The sequence below is a fragment of the Channa argus genome, chromosome 1 (genome assembly GCF_033026475.1).
Source record: "Channa argus isolate prfri chromosome 1, Channa argus male v1.0, whole genome shotgun sequence".
Taxonomy (NCBI): Eukaryota; Metazoa; Chordata; class Actinopteri; order Anabantiformes; family Channidae; genus Channa; species Channa argus.
The window spans coordinates 49,568,543-49,586,590 of NC_090197.1; the positions used below are offsets into that span (position 1 = coordinate 49,568,543).

General features: G+C 42.6%; 2 protein-coding genes across 5 annotated transcripts in view; both read right to left on the reverse strand.

The window, feature by feature from the left end:
- Positions 1–208: 208 nt before the first annotated feature.
- Positions 209–3,575, reverse strand: zfp36l2 (zinc finger protein 36, C3H type-like 2). 2 transcript variants are annotated; one of them, XM_067473754.1, is made up of 2 exons: positions 3,251–3,575; positions 209–3,056 (listed from the first exon to the last, which is right to left on the reverse strand). In XM_067473754.1, exons 1-2 carry the CDS (start codon positions 3,338–3,340, stop codon positions 1,854–1,856), a joined length of 1,293 nt encoding a protein of 430 aa, XP_067329855.1. In that variant the 5' UTR covers positions 3,341–3,575; the 3' UTR covers positions 209–1,853. The 2 variants fall into 2 exon arrangements, with proteins under 2 accessions (XP_067329855.1, XP_067329848.1); XM_067473747.1 differs by having other exon boundaries at positions 209–3,059.
- Positions 3,576–6,195: 2,620 nt separating this feature from the next.
- thada (THADA armadillo repeat containing) overlaps positions 6,196–18,048 on the reverse strand; it is an 87,416-nt gene continuing 75,563 nt past the window's right edge. For 2 of the 3 annotated variants that reach the window (XM_067529360.1, XM_067529379.1), the window contains 2 exons: positions 8,265–8,440; positions 6,196–6,714 (listed from right to left, as the gene is read on the reverse strand). In XM_067529360.1, the coding sequence (XP_067385461.1) occupies positions 6,382–6,714; positions 8,265–8,440 (509 nt within the window). In that variant the 3' untranslated portion in view covers positions 6,196–6,381. Of the gene's footprint in view, positions 6,715–7,785; positions 7,901–8,264; positions 8,441–18,048 lie in introns of all 3 variants that reach the window. The other variant, XM_067529367.1, reaches the window with a different exon arrangement.

An 18,048-nucleotide genomic window follows, 5' to 3' on the forward strand; every position in this document is an offset into this window, starting at 1 on the left:
AAAGCTTTACTTCTGATAAAGTAGTCAAAAGTACATAGTGCGTATCCCCCTGTACCTACTATGTACAAACCAAACATGTTCATCCACTTCCCTCTCCTGCAAACTCTCAAGACTCAGACTAGATTGGAAAAAAAACAAAAAAACAAAACAGAAATAATAGGAATGGGGATTTAGAGAAAGGTTACGGTTGTAATCAGTGTCTGAGTGGTAACAACCTTAAAAAAAAAAAAGTTTCAGAATCCAAAACTACATTCAGTTCAACCTGTGTATAAAAAGTTGTAGGAAAATACTTTATTTGGTTAATTTTAAAGGCATGTCAAGATGGTGAACCCCATAGGCACTACACAATAATACTGGGGCACAAGGGATTGCTACATTCTTTAGCACGTGGCTGGAATCACAGTGTGACCTCGTGCAGAGAGAAAACAAAAATACTTTTTGGTTAATTTATTGACTTGGGTTCTTTGTCACTGAAGTCTGATGAAGATCAACAAAAGAAGTAAGGTTTGGACGGTCTGTACAACCACATTATTTATACATTCTACTAAAAGATCTAAACGGGGATCCTCAAAAAAAAAAAAAAAAAAAAAAAAAAAAAAAAAAAAGCGCCTTCTACAGCACTGACACAACCTCAGGAGCAAACAGCAATCACGCAAACTTTTTAATAAACGTAAACAAGGAAACAAAATTAATGAAATAAATATCACATACGTTCTCTTAAATTAAGATTTTTTTTTTAACTCATTTACAATAAAAATAACCAAGTGAAGTTACAAAAAAAAAAAAAAAGGAGAAAAAACAAAATATATATATTACTGTGAAAAGAACATACACTCCACTTTATGTAGATTAATAATGGCAATCATAATTTAAACATAAAAGAATATAGATCTATTGCTTCATCATACTTGATAAATACAGTATGGACACAAATTATCCAATGTAGCCTATACTTTTTTCACAAGATAATAAATAAGTTAAATAGTCCATAGCCAGTTATGTACTGCTATGTAAATCACTCAAACAGCTAAAAAAATATATATTCAACCATCAGCAGTGATTTCCCCAATCAAACCCAACTCAAGAGTGCTTTTTAACCAAGCAACAAACTAGACTAACCAAACAAACCACTGGGTGGCGCTGGGAGAAGACAGATATGGAATGGAAGTTGAAGCTTACAGAGAGGAAAAAAACAAAAAAACAAAAAAACAAAAACGGAACAACAAAAATAAAAACAATGAACAAATGTTACATTTAGTCAAGGCATATTCTTGGCAGGATGGGTGGAAATCTGAAACCGCTTACAGTCTCTTCTTGTCAAGTCGTGTTACACACACACTCATCTAATCCCAGGAAAAGTGTGGCTTGCCTGATAGAGCAAATAGGGGAGAAGAGGGCAGACGTGAGCCCTTGGGCAAGGCACTGATGGAATGCCTTCTGTTTGCTATCTAAGTTTTAATACAGCTATATTACATACAAGAAAAATACTAAACTAATGCCAGATCAAGGACACTTTAAACTGTATGAAGCTTTATTTCTTGCCCCCCCCCCCCCCTCCAGGGAGGTCAGAGCAGGGTCAGCACCCCCGGAGCTGGCAGGGATTCAATGTCTTGCTCAAAGGCACTTTCAGCAGGGTGGCAGCTGCTGAAATTGGTTGTTTGGGGTGGGGGGGTGGGGGGGGTGACTGGTAGTGAGGGGGTATAACCAGGATCCTTTGCTTTAGAGACGGTGCATTTGCTGCCTCACTCGCAGACACCCTGACTTTAACGACCCCCCTCCCCACACACACACACACCCACCCTCCTTTCCCTCACAGTCTGACCCGTCAATCAATCAGTCTGAAAACAAAACGCTTAGTCATCTGAAATCGACAGCCTGCTGAAGATTGGCAAACGTCTTCCAGCGTCCAGACTCGGGGACTCTGAGCCGCTGAGGCTCCCGGAAGAGCTGAGGGACCCGCTCGCATAGCTCTCCCGGTCAGAGAGCGAGTCTGGCGGGCTGGGAGGAGGCTCGAACACCGGCGACTCGTTGAGGCGGCGCAGCGCCTGCAAGTGGCTGATGTTGTACGTCGGAGGTGAAGGGGGGCACACGCTGCTCTGCATGTTCCCGTAGTAGGCACCGGTGGAGTGGTTGTTGGCGTAGCCGCTGGGGTTGTGCACCGCCAGGGGGGCCAGTAAGGCTTTTAAGTCCTGCCCTGGGAAAGAGAAGGCACTGTTGATGCAGGGCGCGGAGCTGGGAGACAGCACCTCCTCGTAGAAGCTGGAGGCCGACGTGCAGGAGGAGACGCTGGTGGCAGGCGGTGGGGTCCGGGACGTGGGGCTGTCAAGCAGGGGAGACTCAAGGCCACGATGGGTGGAGAAGCCGGAGAAGCTGAGGCTGTGGTGGAGCTTTGGTCTGTCCCTCTGGGTGTAGGCGAGCTGCTGCTGCGGGGGCAGAACCTCTCTCTGGCCGTAGCCGCACAGCTCGCGGGTCGACCTGGGCTCCCCCGCCTGCACGTTCGCGTTAGCGGCCGGAGCGGGCCGGCGCTCATCGGCGTTGTGGATAAAGTGACACCGGGGGCCGTAGGGACAGAAACCGATGGTGTGGAAGGTGCGACACGGCTCAGTTTTGTACTTGGGGTGGCGAGACAAGCTCCTCAACTCGTGGTAGCCGTGAGCGAACTGACATTTCTCCCCGTACTTGCACGAGCCGTTCTCCTCGAAAGGTCTGCACAGCTCGGTCTTGTAGCGGGTGGAGTTGATCTGAGAACCGGGCTTCTGCTGCAGCACGCCCCGGTCTCCGTTCTCGCTGTAGGCTCGGTCGCGGAACTTGTTCTCCTTGTTCATCAGGGCCGTGGCGCTGCTGTTGCTGCTCGGCGTGTTCTCCTTCAGGCTGCTGTAGGAGCCCATCGAGTACTTGTTGCCGTTGTTCACCGCTTCCAAGTTGCTGGTCGAGCTTCTGCGGAAAAATCCCGGTGCGAAGGAGCCGCCGGATCCCGGACTCGTGACCGGGGCTCCCACCGCTTTTTTGTCCAGCATGCTGTTGATGTGGAGGGCGTTCATGTTCATGCTTTTATCCTGCTGTTTGGAAAGAAAGGACAAGAGTTAGCAAGCGGACTCCGGGCACCAACCGTGCGCCTACTTTGACCACATGGCCCTGATTCAGACACGTTTCCCTGCAGCATTACAACTTGTTGCAGGGGAACACACGCTAACTCTGCTACGAGTGCACACAGAAAGCACAACTCCTCGCATTTCGCCACAACCTTTACCTTGTAAAGCATGTCCATGTCGTAGAAAGCAGACATGACGGTCGCAGACATCTCTTTTCCCCAAAGTTGCTGTCGCACTCCTTCTTTCATGGAGGACCAGCCAGGATCCCTGAATGCGACGAGCGGTAGTTTGTGCCACGACTGGTTTTTGGTTGTGGAAAAAGTTTTGAAAAGTTCCCGTAAAAGTTTGCGTGCAGTTTAAGTCCGTGGGTAGGAGGAAAAAAAAGGGGGGGGTAAAAAAAAAAAATAATAATAATGGGGACAGGTTTGTATTGTTAAGTTGTAGGTTGTTTAAGTTCCTCCCCTCGAGAAGCGCTGAGCCAGACTGCTTCACTGGGCGCCGCAGCCTTTTTAGTGGGTATATAATGCCTGACGGTGTCCGGGGAGGAGCGAAGCGCAAACTTTTGCCTCCTCCTCCCGTCATCGAAAAAAAAAAGAAAACAACAAAAAAAAAACTTCCATTCACCGGTTGACCGCCTATTCTTTAACACCACGCCTTGAAATCCAAATCCACTTCCATTCCTCCTCCTCTTCCTCCTCCTCCTCCTCCTCCACACCCCTCAAAACTTTTTTTTCCCCCCCTTTTAATCACACAACCAATTTAGTGGAAGCTGGTATTGCTTCTTGGGTTGACTCTCGCTGAGAAAGAATGAGCAGCCATCAAGGGAAGTGTACTAAGCATCCAAGCTGTTCTCCTGCAAACTAACCACACACACACACCTGTGTGATCTTCAGAAGCTGTCAGTTCTGTGTGCATAGCTCAAAAGCGACTTAACTGAACGGAAATAAATCACCGCTCCACTCCCTCTATCCATCACAGTCCAGGATTCTCAAGCAGCGACCTTGTGGCGGCAGAGGGCCACCTCTCTAGCCCCTGGACCACCACACTTGGAAGCTGACACATGTATTTGTAATGGAAGGAAACTCAGCCTCTCCCTCCCCCTCCCTCTCCCCTGTGGATGGACTGAGACCACAAATATGAGCGGAGAGGAGTCCAGGCAGAGGGCAGCACAATTTTTCAGAATCCGCTGGTTGCATAATCGACTTTAACAGTGCAACGACAGCTTAATCCAGTCTACTACACATGGAAACACAGACAATGTGCTCATGTGACCTAGTTTTTTATTATATGAAAAACAACGCTTGAAAATGTTAATAAATGATTAGACATGTCACTGCTGAAAGCACATGTCCAGTCATTATAAACACAAATTGGAGTTGCTCTGTTGAAATCTTTTTTTGAAGCCCCCCCCTCTTTTTTTATTTTCCGGCCCTCTCTAATCTGTTTCTAACCCCCAATCTCAGCCACTGGAGTGCAGGAATTTGGTTTTGCTCAGTTACTGCAGAGCAACACTGCCCCCGTGAGAGCAAAAATAAAAACGGAGTTTAAAAGGTTGTGGCGCCATCTGCTGAGCACAACTGGGGCAAGAGTTAAAAGGTGCATTCAGGACAAATTGGATGTGCACTACTGATGTTTTGTTGACCTCTGTAAAACCTGCTTCCCCAATTCCTCGCAGTAACAAAGTCCCCTCTTTGTGAAGTTAAATAGCGCAGCACAGTTGCAGAAAGCGAGCGGCTCCTGTCTCAGTGTGATGTAACCTTTCCAGGATGGCAGAATGTTCACATGAAAATGTCAAACTACTCCACTCCAGTCTTGGAGTTATGTCAAGTTTAAAAAAAAAAAAAAAAAAAAAACCCACAGTGGAAAGATCGCAGAGTTGGCAGCAGGGGACCTGCTTCTATATCAGGGCTCCGAAAGGCAGATATTTTGGTCAGGAGAGTGTAAAAAACGTGCAACACATATCACCAGAAATTGCTGGTTGCTGCGACACTGGTAATCATCAGGTCTTCTCCATAGAGGATCATAATTGGAAGAGTGGCTGTAAAAATGATTTTTTTCTCTCTCTCTGTGCCATGATTCAATATTTTCTTAAGTACTGAATGGTTTGGTTGGAGAATGGAGGAGGGAGATTAAAAAAAAAAAAAAAAAAAAGAAGGAAAATAGCAACAGGCAAAAAAACAAGTGACATAAGAGCTTGGAATCTGCTACTACCAACCCTAAAATTAGGCTGAGGGCTACCCCAGGACTATTTGCGCTTTGCAAGCTGTGATAAATTGTTTTAATGTGAAGGACAGACGTGGCGAGGCTCCTGAGAAATCCCTTGAACGTGTCCCTGTCCGCAGAAACCACTCTCCCATCACATGGCTCTGTTTTTATTGGGGATGTTGAGCTGTTCCAAAACATTACGTCAGTTTTACTGTAACAGGGAACATGGCTACCAGAGAGAGAGAGAGACGGAGAGAGAGAGAGAGAGAGAGAGAGAGAAAGGTCCGGCTGTATGAAAGGGCAGCATGAACACACACCCACACACACACACACACACACACACAGGACAGTACTCCATTGTGCTGTCCTCCTAATTACATAACCAGGAAAACTAGAGGGAAGCGTAAAAACACAGTCCAATGGGAAGAATCCTGAAGTAAATTAAATATCACAGGAAAATAACACCTCGTATAAACATACAGTAGAACACAAAGTGTATACTGAAATACAACTTTGGTGACGTGTCAGCGCAAACACTTTGCCTTCACCATCCCAAAGCTCAGCTCCCTGCACAATCGCACCATTGAAGTCGGTTGCTTGAAGACGTAGACGCTCACTTGTTTTGCTCCAAATCTTAATCCCTGGTAGACATGAGGTTAGAGCACAACATTCTGTTGTGTTGGCTTTTTTTGAATACTGACACTGTTGAAGTTTGTCGTATGACACATTGGCGCTGATAAGAGAACAGTGCATCAAGTGTTGCTGGGCACCACACACATATTCACACTGTATTAATGCTCTAATTGACCTAGTTTTTTCCTCTGTCCTGCTTCTTTACTAAATGATTAGCATCATCAAGAATTGAGACATTCAACACTGGAATCCAAATGGAATAATGACAATTTCAGACACATTTAATTAAAAACACAAACAGTAAAATCATAAAAATTAAAACATGTTCATCAGTGAACAATTGTAAGACAAGTACAGAGTAAAAAAATTGTGTTGTTACGATAAGTCGATTGATTCAACAAAAAATCCCAGTATTCTAATTTCTTTTAGGAATGTTTTCCAAAATAAACAGCTAACTTCTCTGCCTCAGCCTGTCCAGCACATCCAGAGCCAGTTTGGCCCTCTGGTGCTGCAGTGTCAGCCTTGCATGCTCCATGGTGCAGGAGAATTGGGGCAAGGCAGGAAGAGAGTCCAGGGCCTGTTGTGAGCTAAGGGTCTTAGCGTAGGCCTGACTTGATAACGTGCAAATTTGGTGGGCTTCATCTGACTCTGAGGTTCCTGGCTGCTGGCTCTGCTTGAAGGCTAGGACGAGGGAGCTGAGGTTTCGGTGAAGCAGCTTCACCCACTGGACAGGCTCAGCCCAGAGGTTCAGGTCCCCCTTCTCAAACAGAAACTCCTCTTCATCCTGGGAAAAAGCAAAATGCAAGTCGGTTTAATGATGGTTGATTTAAGACCTGTATCGATAGAAGTTTTGGCCACTAGAGGCAGCAGAACAAGTTATAAATACATCATCTTTCAAAGTTATCACGGGAAACTTTTTAGCAAACAGCTGCCTGGTAGTTACGGGTTAGTAAACTAAAACAAATGCTAAAAAAAAAAAAAATTGTCAACCGTTTGAAACTGCAAAATTGAATAATATCTCTCCGGTGGTTTGTCAGTATGAGTGACACCAACTGAAACATGACAGGATGTGTATCTAACCTGCTAGTCGGACTTCACACCACAAATGTTAAAAGAAATTTCAATTCGTGGTTTTATTTGAGAAAAAGTTTGAGAACAACGGAAATCCCACAAGCAGATACAGTGGCTTGCAAAGGTTTTCACAGACAAAATAAACTGACAAGTCAGGCAAGGTGAGCATTGCTCAAAAGTTTCAGTCACAAATTCAATTTGATCTTTGATGTGACAGGCCAAAATGTTTGAGAACAACGGAAATCACACAAGCAGATACAGTGGCTTGCAAAGGTTTTCACAGACAAAATAAACTGACAAGTCAGGCAAGGTGAGCATTGCTCAAAAGTTTCAGTCACAAATTCAATTTGATCTTTGATGTGACAGGCCAAAATGTTTGAGAACAACGGAAATCACACAAGCAGATACAGTGGCTTGCAAAAGTTTTCACACACAAAATAAACTGACAAGTCAGGCAAGGTTAGCATTAATCAGAGAAGCAGCAAAGAGGCCCATGGTAACTCTGGAGGAGCTGCAGAGATCCACAGCTCAGGTGGGAGAATCTGGAGTATCCACACCGTGAAACATGGTGGTGGCAGCATCATGTTTTTGGGGATGCTTTTCTTCAGCAGGGACTGGGAAGCTGGGCAGAGTTAATGGGAAAATGGATGGGAAACCTTAGAAGAACACCTGTTAAGAGTCTGCAAAAGACTTGAGACTGGGGAGGAGGTTCACCTTCCAGCAGGACAAACACCCTAAACGTAACAGCCACAGCTACAATGGGATGGTTTAGATCAAAGCATACTCATGTGTTGGAATGACCCAGTCAAAGTCCAGACATAAATCCATTTGAAAATCTGTGGCAATACTTGAAATTTGCTTTTCCCAGATGCTCTGCATTCAATCTGCGTGGGCTTGAGCTATAAAGAACAATGGACAAAAACGTCACATACCCCAAAAGACTTGCTGCTAGAAGCAAAATGTGTTTCTACAAAGTGTTGACTCAGGAGGTCTGAATACAAGACGCCACACTTTTGAAATATTTGTTTGAAAACCATTTATCATTTTCATCTCACTTTGTGTTGATCTATCACATACTTTGCCATTAAAATACATTTATGTTTGTAGTTGTAAAGTGACAAAATGTGGAAAATTTCAAGGGTTATGAATACTTTTCAAGGCACTGTACAGCCCAAATACAGATTAACAATATAAGCAGGCAATGAGCAGGTGCTCTGAGGTCACAAACACAAATTCATTACTCTGCTTTTATGCCAAACTGACCAGACTGGATGCTTCATCTTGAACAGCGTCCTCGTGGATTTCTTCATCTCCCAGCAGCCACTCCGTCAGCGCGAGGATGCCCGCAGGCACCTGCCCCCACAGCTCAAACAGCTGACACAGGAGCTGCAGGCCTGAGTCCAGGGCTACTGGAGGACACACGGACACATCGTTCACATCTGAGAATGGAAGAGACCACACAAAGTGAGTGAACGGGGGGCTTAAGGCATACAGAACAGAACAATAAACCAGCATGCTGAATGAATGTTAATCATCTTTATCAAAATCACCAACAGCATTGGTGCATGTGATGTTCCCACCTTTATCCAGATCACTAGTTCTGTTGCAAATTAGGTTACTGTCGGCTGAGCAGTGGCTGAATTTCTCTCACCTTTAGTTTCAAACTCAGCTATAGACGGACCAGATGAGCTCCGCTCTATCTAAGATTAGGCCCGAATGAATTTGAAGTGACAGAATTAGAAAGCTTTGGGATGAACAGGTAAATCATTGTAAACTAACAAAATATTATAATTGGTCTTTTAAAGTTAATGTGTTATATTCTTAAATGTAATGTACATTGAATAGAATAATATTAAACCTGTGTCAGCGTCAGATGTGTCGACAATGTTTATTTATTATTATCGCTACTCTTAAGAATCTTTTTGAAATCTTTATTTAGTAGATCATTTAGTATTGAAACAGTAGATTACATAGAAAAAAACATTTTTGTGAAGGGTATTCATCATTTCTAGAATGGTTATAACAGATCCAAGATCCATTAAGAATTGAACTAAAATAGTTGAGTTAGTGCCTAAATGAAATTACTCAGCCATGTTTAGCTTGCAGAACTGACTAACTGCATTTCCACAACAATGGATGTAAATGTACCACAGAGTTTTGTGCGATGTTATGCAAATAAAAAACCTTATTCGCAGTGGTATGAGCCTCTATCCAAAATAATTACATCCAAATTCTGACTAAAGCCCAAAATGAAATATGTATTAAAAAAAAACAAACAAGTGAGTTTCCGCAGCTGAACAGTACACAAGTTTGTGAAATTCAGACATATTTGCAGCGGAAAGATTGTGTGCACATGTGACTTTATTGCAAGTCCCAGCAGCCAGTCAAATAAACATTTTAGGATTATCAAGTATAAAATACATATATCAGATCTGGTTCAAACATACGGCAGTGGGGAAAAACCTGATTACACCTGCATGAAAACATTTTCTCTATCTGTAGAGCTGACAGTGTGTTCCAAACTTAGTGTGTCTCTCTTTTCTGTGTTTGGACAGACTTCTGGGAAACAGAACTATAACTCACATAACCAACCACCATCAGGGTGTGTATGACTGGATTCAAAAATATTCTGCACGTTGCACCAACATGCAGTAAGAGCAAATGCTGTGTAGCATTTCCTGTTTACGTGTTAATGAGTGGATGGATGGAGGGACAGGCTGCCGAAAGTAACATTGACGTGGATTTTTTATTTTTTAATACACGGCCAATAATCACACAATTGAAAAATACATTTATGGGTCGGCTATTTTTAGTGTTTAGGAGGATATTCTGAAATGCTCCCGCTGTGTTGGAGGAAGTGTGAGTGCAAGGACACACACTTCAAACAGAGGGAAAACAGAACGTATGACTTCATTTAATGCCCCCAGTTGTCCACACAGCAGCAATCTAACACAGAAGTCACGTATATGAGTGTGTGTGTGTGGTGGGAGTGTTGTTCTCCCACCTTGACCATCCTCATCACAGCTCACACCCAGATAACAACAGGGACTTCAAAAGGCTTTGAGAGCTACTAGCCAAAACACCACCACTATAGGAAGGAGGGAAAGAGGGGGAGTGTGGAGGTATAGAGACCCCTATCAGCACACACACACACACACACACACACACACACACACACACACACACACACACACACACACGACATTGGGAAGCTGGATTGTTTTTCTTCCTCAGAGAGGAGGCGTAAAATCTGAGGAGAGCCTGAAGTCTGAGCAGAGAGAGAAAAGTCTCTCTGTGAACATTAGAGGCTGTTGATTGTACAGTATTAGAGGAGCTTTAAGAGTTTAGGAGCTTGAGTGACAAATTCCTTTCTTTACCAAGAAGCTACCTCTCTCTGGGACAGCCCAGCCTCTGATGTCAAGTCCTCATCATCACCCCCCCCCCCTCCCCCCTCCTCCATTAACAGACATAATAGGAAATTTTAGCTGCATTCAATTTATCCACTTTTCTACGGAGGTTTCACACATCACTTAACGCGATTTCCCTCCTTAAGCTTTTGGCGCAAAATGCTCTTGTTTCTCAAGGGGATTGTCTTTCACACTGTTCATGGTGTGTAGTTGGTTTGCGTGTGTTTGTGAGTGCGTGTGGTGGCATGAGTCCTGTCCTATGTTGGTTATTGCTTGCGTTGAAGGATTGTATGAGTTCACGTTGGAGAATCTTGTCTCTATAAATGTCGATATCAGCCAGTGCCAGATGGTGAATGAATGGAGCGAAGCAAAAAATGTGTGTGTGTGTGTGTGTTGTGTAGTTGGCATCCACTGGCACACACTCTGTCCCCTGGCACTGGTAATGTACATCTGAGCTGGGCAGGGCAGGAGTGAGAGGGAAAAACTTAACCTTGTGCTGCTTGTGGAAACAGCGTAACAGTTGTACCATTCTGAGTTTCTGAAGAGTGTATTTTATATCTGACCGCAGATCTTTGGTTCCCTTGTTAGAGATAGTGGCAACTTCGAAAGTGCTTCACAAGTTAATCTGCTGGAACCATAATAAGCCCTTTACCAGGCGCATATGTCCCTTTTTCATGCCAACACATTGTAGGCACTAATTCTAGACTGGTGCTAGTGTCAGCTGTAATCCTAAGAGCTGGTTTGCTTTTCCATGGCTTCGAGGGCCACATCATTATGTCGCTGTACGCAACAAAGTTTAGTTCAGTGTGCACATGTCTGATCAACAGTCTTCCTGTCACTGATGGCACTGAAGTGAATTAAGAGAGAGTGAAGAGACCCTTGCTGTTCAGTAAATCCTTACTGAGCCACTGCAGCTGAGGGAGGGGGTGTCAGATGTCCCATTGAGTGAAAGGAGGAGGGGGACAAAATGTTGTGTGTGGTGGGTTTCGGCGGGCTGTCAGAACAGTGAAATGAGAGAAATCCCAAACACTTGCCGCCCTGCGCTCTTCTACTTGTCGGCATCATCGTGTTCACTGTGTGTTCAGCCTCCCACATCTGACTGATTCAGCTTAGAGGCCCACTCAGCTCCCCCCCCCTTAAACCCCTAACTAGCTGATTCAACTAAACCCACCCCACCTGGGGGCTGTAACCTGCCAATGGAGCAGCAAACAGGCCCCTTCAGCTACACCTGCCCTGTCCCACAGTCAGGCCTTTCTTTATTCCCTACAGCCTGGACAAAGACTGCCTGTCAAAAAGGGGCTACAAAGACCTGTATGTCCAGAGAGTAATCTATAATTAGATGGGGGAGTGGGGAGCATCGCGGCATCCGAAAATTCATTGCACTAAGCCGCATACTGCAATGTTGCCAGACTAAAAATAAACCCGGGCTGCAAAATAACAATAATAAGACAATAATAGGAAAACACTCACAAGATCAATCTTTACACAACTTCAAAGAAACACACTTCCTCTCTCACACGCACATGTTCATATTCCTATTCTTGTTAGGACTTTTGCTGACATAATGATTCCCTTGCCCCTTACGCTAACACTAACCCTAAAACAAAGTCTTAAGCTTTAAATTGTTAGGACCAGCAAAATGTGTTCACTTCATCAAAAGGCCCTAATTCAGTTAGGAAAAAAAAAAACATTTTTGGCCCTAACTAGGTGACACTTCACACAGCAACACACACCTCCCCACACACATGGTGTGTGCGACAGACACTACAGTGGAGTCGAGACACCAGGAAGCATGAGTGTGAGATAGTGAGAGAGGTGTGAAATAAAAACACACACTTTACAGCCCCGATTTCCTCTGGTATTTGATGAGAAACAGGGAGAACGGAGACCAAGAACAACAACATCATCATCAACAGGAAGCATGTGCGTTGCCGTAAGGACAATGAACCAAGAATGACTGAGGTAGAAGTGTTTGTCATGCAGACCAGTCAACGTTAGATCAGTCTAAAGATCACACATATCTAAATATGTGGTGTCTGTGGATACATGACCACTAATGCTAATTAACTGACAAAACTGACTGGTGATTATGTACAAGTCTGACAGTTTCCATATATGCAGTGTAGTTATTAAACTTATTTGGATGCAGCTAATGCAGTGTAACCCAACAGTTCTGCATTACATTCTCCTTCATGAAATAATATTCAGTGTTGGTTTAAACAGTTTTGTGAAGGTTTTTGATGCAAATCTAAGATCAGCTTGAGCTGAGTTATATTATGTTGCATTTAAGTACTGGTAGGTGCTTCTATTGTTTTGGCCCTACAATTTGTTTCATTCTTTGTGTGATTCAATACAGGGAAAAGAAACAACAGAACAATGACGTTGAGACATATTAGCTATGTTCACATGTTGTATGTAAAGGCTTTTGGCTGGATAATGTGACTGAAGGTTGTCATACAAGGAGGAGAAGAGAGCTACAGTGTTTTTTTAAATGTATGCATGACTTAAGTAACCAGTTTACCTCAGAGAACCCAGAGTTTTCTAGTAATCAGGGAACATGCATTTAAAATACCTGCCTTCTGGAAATCCATATATACATGGAGAGAATGAGTAGCCTGCTTTCTTATCTAGCTCTTTACTCAAATTGCATTAGACTTGCGGTGTGTTGAAAGTGTTACAGACGGTTTTATCAGTTTGACTTCGTAAAAATGAGATTTGTATCTTTCACATGAGTAACTTCAACATCTCTCACCTCTAGGTAAAATGGAGCGAGTCTGAAATGGCCTATAATTTAACCCAAAAACTTATAAAATCTCTTTGTTCTTCTTCCCCTGAGATTTCTACATTTCCAGAATTTACCCTGTGAAGTCAGTTTCAGAGCTTTAAAACCAACATTCAAATAACCTACAATCATTATCAAATCTAGGTCCGACTGCCATTCTTTCATCGTAACAGAAGATGCACAATGACGTTGACTCACACAGATTTGCAAAAGATTCTCTGCACCCGTATTTTATCTTCAAATCTCATCATGATCAAGTAGCACAACCCGCTGCTTGAGGCTGCAAAAAATACACTGTACACACACTACAACCTGCAGACACCAGTCATTACTGCAGACATATGACTTTCTGTCACACCACCCACTAATCATTAAAAGCCCACGCAGCTGTTTTGAGTGAAAGATGGCATAAGCAGGGAAAAATGAGTGAAATAACAGTACATTTATTCCAAAAGTAAAGCCTGAGTAATTCTGCAGCAGCAAAAAGTGCCTAATTTTTTTCTGCGTATTTTATAGCTTCTGTACAAACGAGTGACACTTTTGTTAAGTCTTGCTCGTCCAGTGTACATTCACACAAACCCAGCTTAAATGGCTGTGTTTGATTTGTGCTAAAAAAAAAAAAAGGTTCAATGATTGTCCTGCAGCTCCGTCAGATGGCTCACTTGCATTGATCTGCGTCGCTTGTGAATGAATGAAAAAACCTTTTTCCAATCACAATGTCAATCAATGTCCTCATACACAAGGATGCACAACCCAAATCCTTCTGTTCCTGCCCTGTGACTGTTACTGTGCTGGAGGTCCAGCGAGGGTGAATGGGTTTCATTTCAGAGCAAATTAGAGTGGAGGTATTTGGATGTTGGTGGCTCTAGTGGTGGTGCTGGTGGGTGGTTCAATTAGATTTGTGCTTCCTGTCTGAGACAATGAGTGCATTTGAACGGATTTAAGTAACCAGGTTACAGTCGGCTTTCTCTTGGAAAGCTGACTTCTTCATGTGAGACGTAAACAGGAAAGCTGGTTTCCCGAAATTGGGGTAGGGGATTAGGGAAACCTGCTTTCCCCAAGTAGATTTCTGTCAGAAAATGCTGATTTCTCGGCCATGTATACACATGTTGCCAGGTTTCTAATTGGCTTTCTCTGAGTACCCCAGTTACTTAAGTGCATGTAAATGCAGGATCGATGGCTCCAATGAGCTTGACAGCTCTGGGAAGGAGACCCTCAAGCAACCTGCCGAGAACACATGTCTCTCTGTCACATACAATCATACAAAAGAGGCTTTTCGAAATATAACACAAAAAGACTTGCAACAAAACAAAACAAGCCGTATTCACACACTTCAGTAGAGACGAGTTGAATCCTACTAGCTTTACCAGCACTTTGAAGCAATAGTCACTTGGTTTTCTTGAGTTAGATGAGACTGAGGAGCCTTTCAGCTAATCCCATCATCTGCTGACTTTATATTTAAAATTCAGCGTACATAAGGGTGGTATCAACCTACGCATCAAGCATTTTTTTTAAAACGCATTTTAGCTTTTGCTTGTTGCACTTATATAATCTATGCTGTCCAGTAAGAGAATTATCAGCAGTAACAACACCAGCGATGGGTCAAACATTACCAAAGTGTCGGCGCGTGTATCAAGCGCAAAGAGCGAAACTCCGTATCAATGTGTATCGCTTTGAGAAAAATCACGTGACTGATAATGCTGCTGTGTCGAAAGGAGTTGAAGCGCCAATTGTGTTTATCAGCAAGAACTTTGTGCAGAAAAGAGGAGAGGAGACTTTATTTGGTGCTGTTTGTATTAGATTTTTTTCCCCCCGTCATTATACACTAATGTTTATGGAACCATTGAGAAAAAGGACATTTTCTCCAGTCTGGGATCATATTTATTTTATGATGCCAAATAAGACAAACAAGGTGTTTTCCTTTCCCGTTTCCACTTTTGCTCAGTTTTCATCTCATCTTCGTTTGAATTTTTTTTTTCTTTTTCACATGAATATCTTACTTTTGTAAGATAGCTCTGTGAAGCAGAGCTATTCTTTCCAAAAGCAGGAGAACTGGTCTTGGAGACAAACCTACAACACTACTATAACACCACAGTGGGTGGAAACATTTAGTCTACATTTGAATATCTAATGTATGTAGTTTTCAAAGGATGATGAATGCTTCACATTTTGTCCTTTTGTGTAAATTGACTGTGTGTCTATGCTGCAGAACCCGCCTCCGTTCTCACATCTCACGCATGTCGCCCAATATCAAAGGGCGAGCAGTCGGCACCTCCACATGAAGCACCTAACACCTAGATACTTGACTTTGTAACGACAGGTCATAAAACACAGACACACACCTTTTTACAGACTGGTTGGCTGATCTAAAGGGGATGGAGGAGAAACTTACACACACACACAGACCTGTATACACACAAACACATTTTTTTCCACTGGCACAGCATTGCACTGTATAGTGATGGTGTAGAATAGCGTGCAGCATTATTTCATTTTGTATTCCTTGCCACTCTGGCAGCAGGGTACAATGTGCTGACTTGAGATAATATACAGGTCACCAAGCTGGTTGGGGCACTACTGGACTCAAACTACAGTCTCTCTGCTACTAGAACTAGGACTGCAACTGTTTTAAAGAACTGATGATGTTCAAACTCAATGTAATATTATTTTAATTATTTCAAACACAATTTATTCAGTGCAATGAGAGAGAGTGTCCTATTGCTCAGACTTAGGCCCTTAGTCTACTGCTGGTTAACCTTTTAATTCCTCCAATTGTTGATAATAATGATGCTGATGCTGCTGCCCACATCTACACATAGGTCAACAGCAAATAAACACATTTTCTGTGTGGGGTTGAACTGTCAAAACCCACAATGTCAGATTTCTGAGAAACATTAATTTTTTTTTGGTTATGTTCATTACTCACCCCTCCCTCCTCAGAACTCTCCTTAGTTGCTGAAGCTGAACTTCATGCAAACACTGGCTGATGGAATATTTCAGAGCACAACCATCCAGATACAGCATGTAAATAAACATCATAAGACACCTCCAGAAATACAGAGTCCAGTGACAGCCAAGTACAGTTGCACCCTACAGTTTTTTTTAAAAATAGCAGAAAGAGTAAATCCACATAAAAATGCCATTAGTTTATTAACGGGGATGCAACACTTTGCACAGAATTCGTTTTTATTATATTACTATAACTTGTTATAGTCCTTAAACATTTTTGTTTACATCTAATGATGAAAGAGCATTTGTGCGGAATATGCATTTTTGTTACATTAGGTTTAAGGTTACATCCCTCAACATGCAATTTCAGTGTAAGTGACTGAAAACTTAACTAAGTTGGTACAAATGTTCTTTTATCATCGGAACTAACAAAAACGGCCAAGGAGTGTTTATAAAAAGTTTAAAGTAAAATATAAAAATCCCATTATTTTAAAATAGCAAAGAGAGATAAGATTTTTTTTAACCAACATAATATTTAATGCACATTCAGCTAATACAAATGTTCTTTTATCATCAGAACTAACAAACATGTCTGAGCGTAAATACAAAAGTTATAATAAAATAATAGTTTTTATTTCATTTTAATAAATGTTTGCATCCCCCTTAATAAACTAATTGAAAAGGAAATTTTAATTGACATTTTGAAGAAGGAACCTCTGCTAATTGTGCATTAAATATTATGTTGAAGGCATTTTGACAACTGTATGTATGCAAGTCCCATAACACCCACACATGCTGTAGCCGTTCAGCTGTGACTGTGTTTCTCACAAACACATGATGGCTTCATAGCTCCCCAAGTACTAAAAGGTCATTTCAGATAACTATTCTGTATTTAAGTTTAGAACATCACTTAAGTTTAAACTCTAAAAAGTAGAAAGATGACATATTCCTCCAATTGCAGGTTTAGGTTTGTGGATGTGACCGCTTTTTGGGGGGTTTTCTGTTTTTCATTTCCATGAGGAATTTGAGTTTTCAGGCCAAGTCGCCCATTCATTCGATACAAGATTACCACTTTTACTCCCTCGTTTCTTCTTTCCGCATTGCATGCTACATTCCTGCAGTGAGCACGGCACGTGCTAAACTGAACCAGGAATCCAGGGCAATTTTCGCGATTGTTTTGGAACGTTGAGAGAGTGAAAGGGCCACACAATCACACACCAGAGACAAACAGTCTCACTCATCTCCTACAGTGTCCAAGAGGAAATGTAGGCCAGCTTACGGTAAGTAACACACTCTCTGCCTCCCACACACACACCCAAACTGTAATCTTCAAATGAGCAGAGACTTTGGACAAAGGAAGATGCCCCAATCTTACCCCCCCAACCACACACACACACACACAAAAACATGCATACACACATACATACATAAGGACACCCACTCTGTAATTATGTCTATTGTGTTCTCTTCCTGTTGTAGAGAAAACCATTCATCTTAGTCATGTTGTTGAGCGCCTATCTGATTTTTAGCTGACAGCTTATCTGACCCTGTCTGTACATAAACACATATAGAACACTCCCACACATTCAGCTGTTGTACTTTATATAACCCTGCTAACAAAGGACTTTTAAGATTTTAAATGTGATTGCTGAGCCTTAAGTTTATGAAACATAAAGGAAAAGTAATTAAAGGAAAAGTTAGGATATTTTCTCACTTTGACAGTAAATACGAACAAAACGTGCTGCTCCAAAAAGACAATGCGTCCATTTAAGCCTCAAGCTGAAATAACCTTTACTGATGCCACGTCTCCCCCTCCCCTGTCCATAAACAGCGGTGCCATAGGGGGCTGCAGAGAGTTTCTAAGGCGATGTTTTGCTGCTTCGTGTTATGTTATGAGATGCTATCAGTG

Coding starts and splice junctions, on each gene's coding strand:
- zfp36l2 (XM_067473747.1), bottom strand. CDS start 3,340: ATGAAAGAAGGAGTGCGACAGCAACTTTGGGGAAAAGAGATGTCTGCG. Junction 3,060..3,250: donor ACATGGACATGCTTTACAAG/GTAAAGGTTGTG, acceptor CTTTCCAAACAG/CAGGATAAAAGCATGAACAT.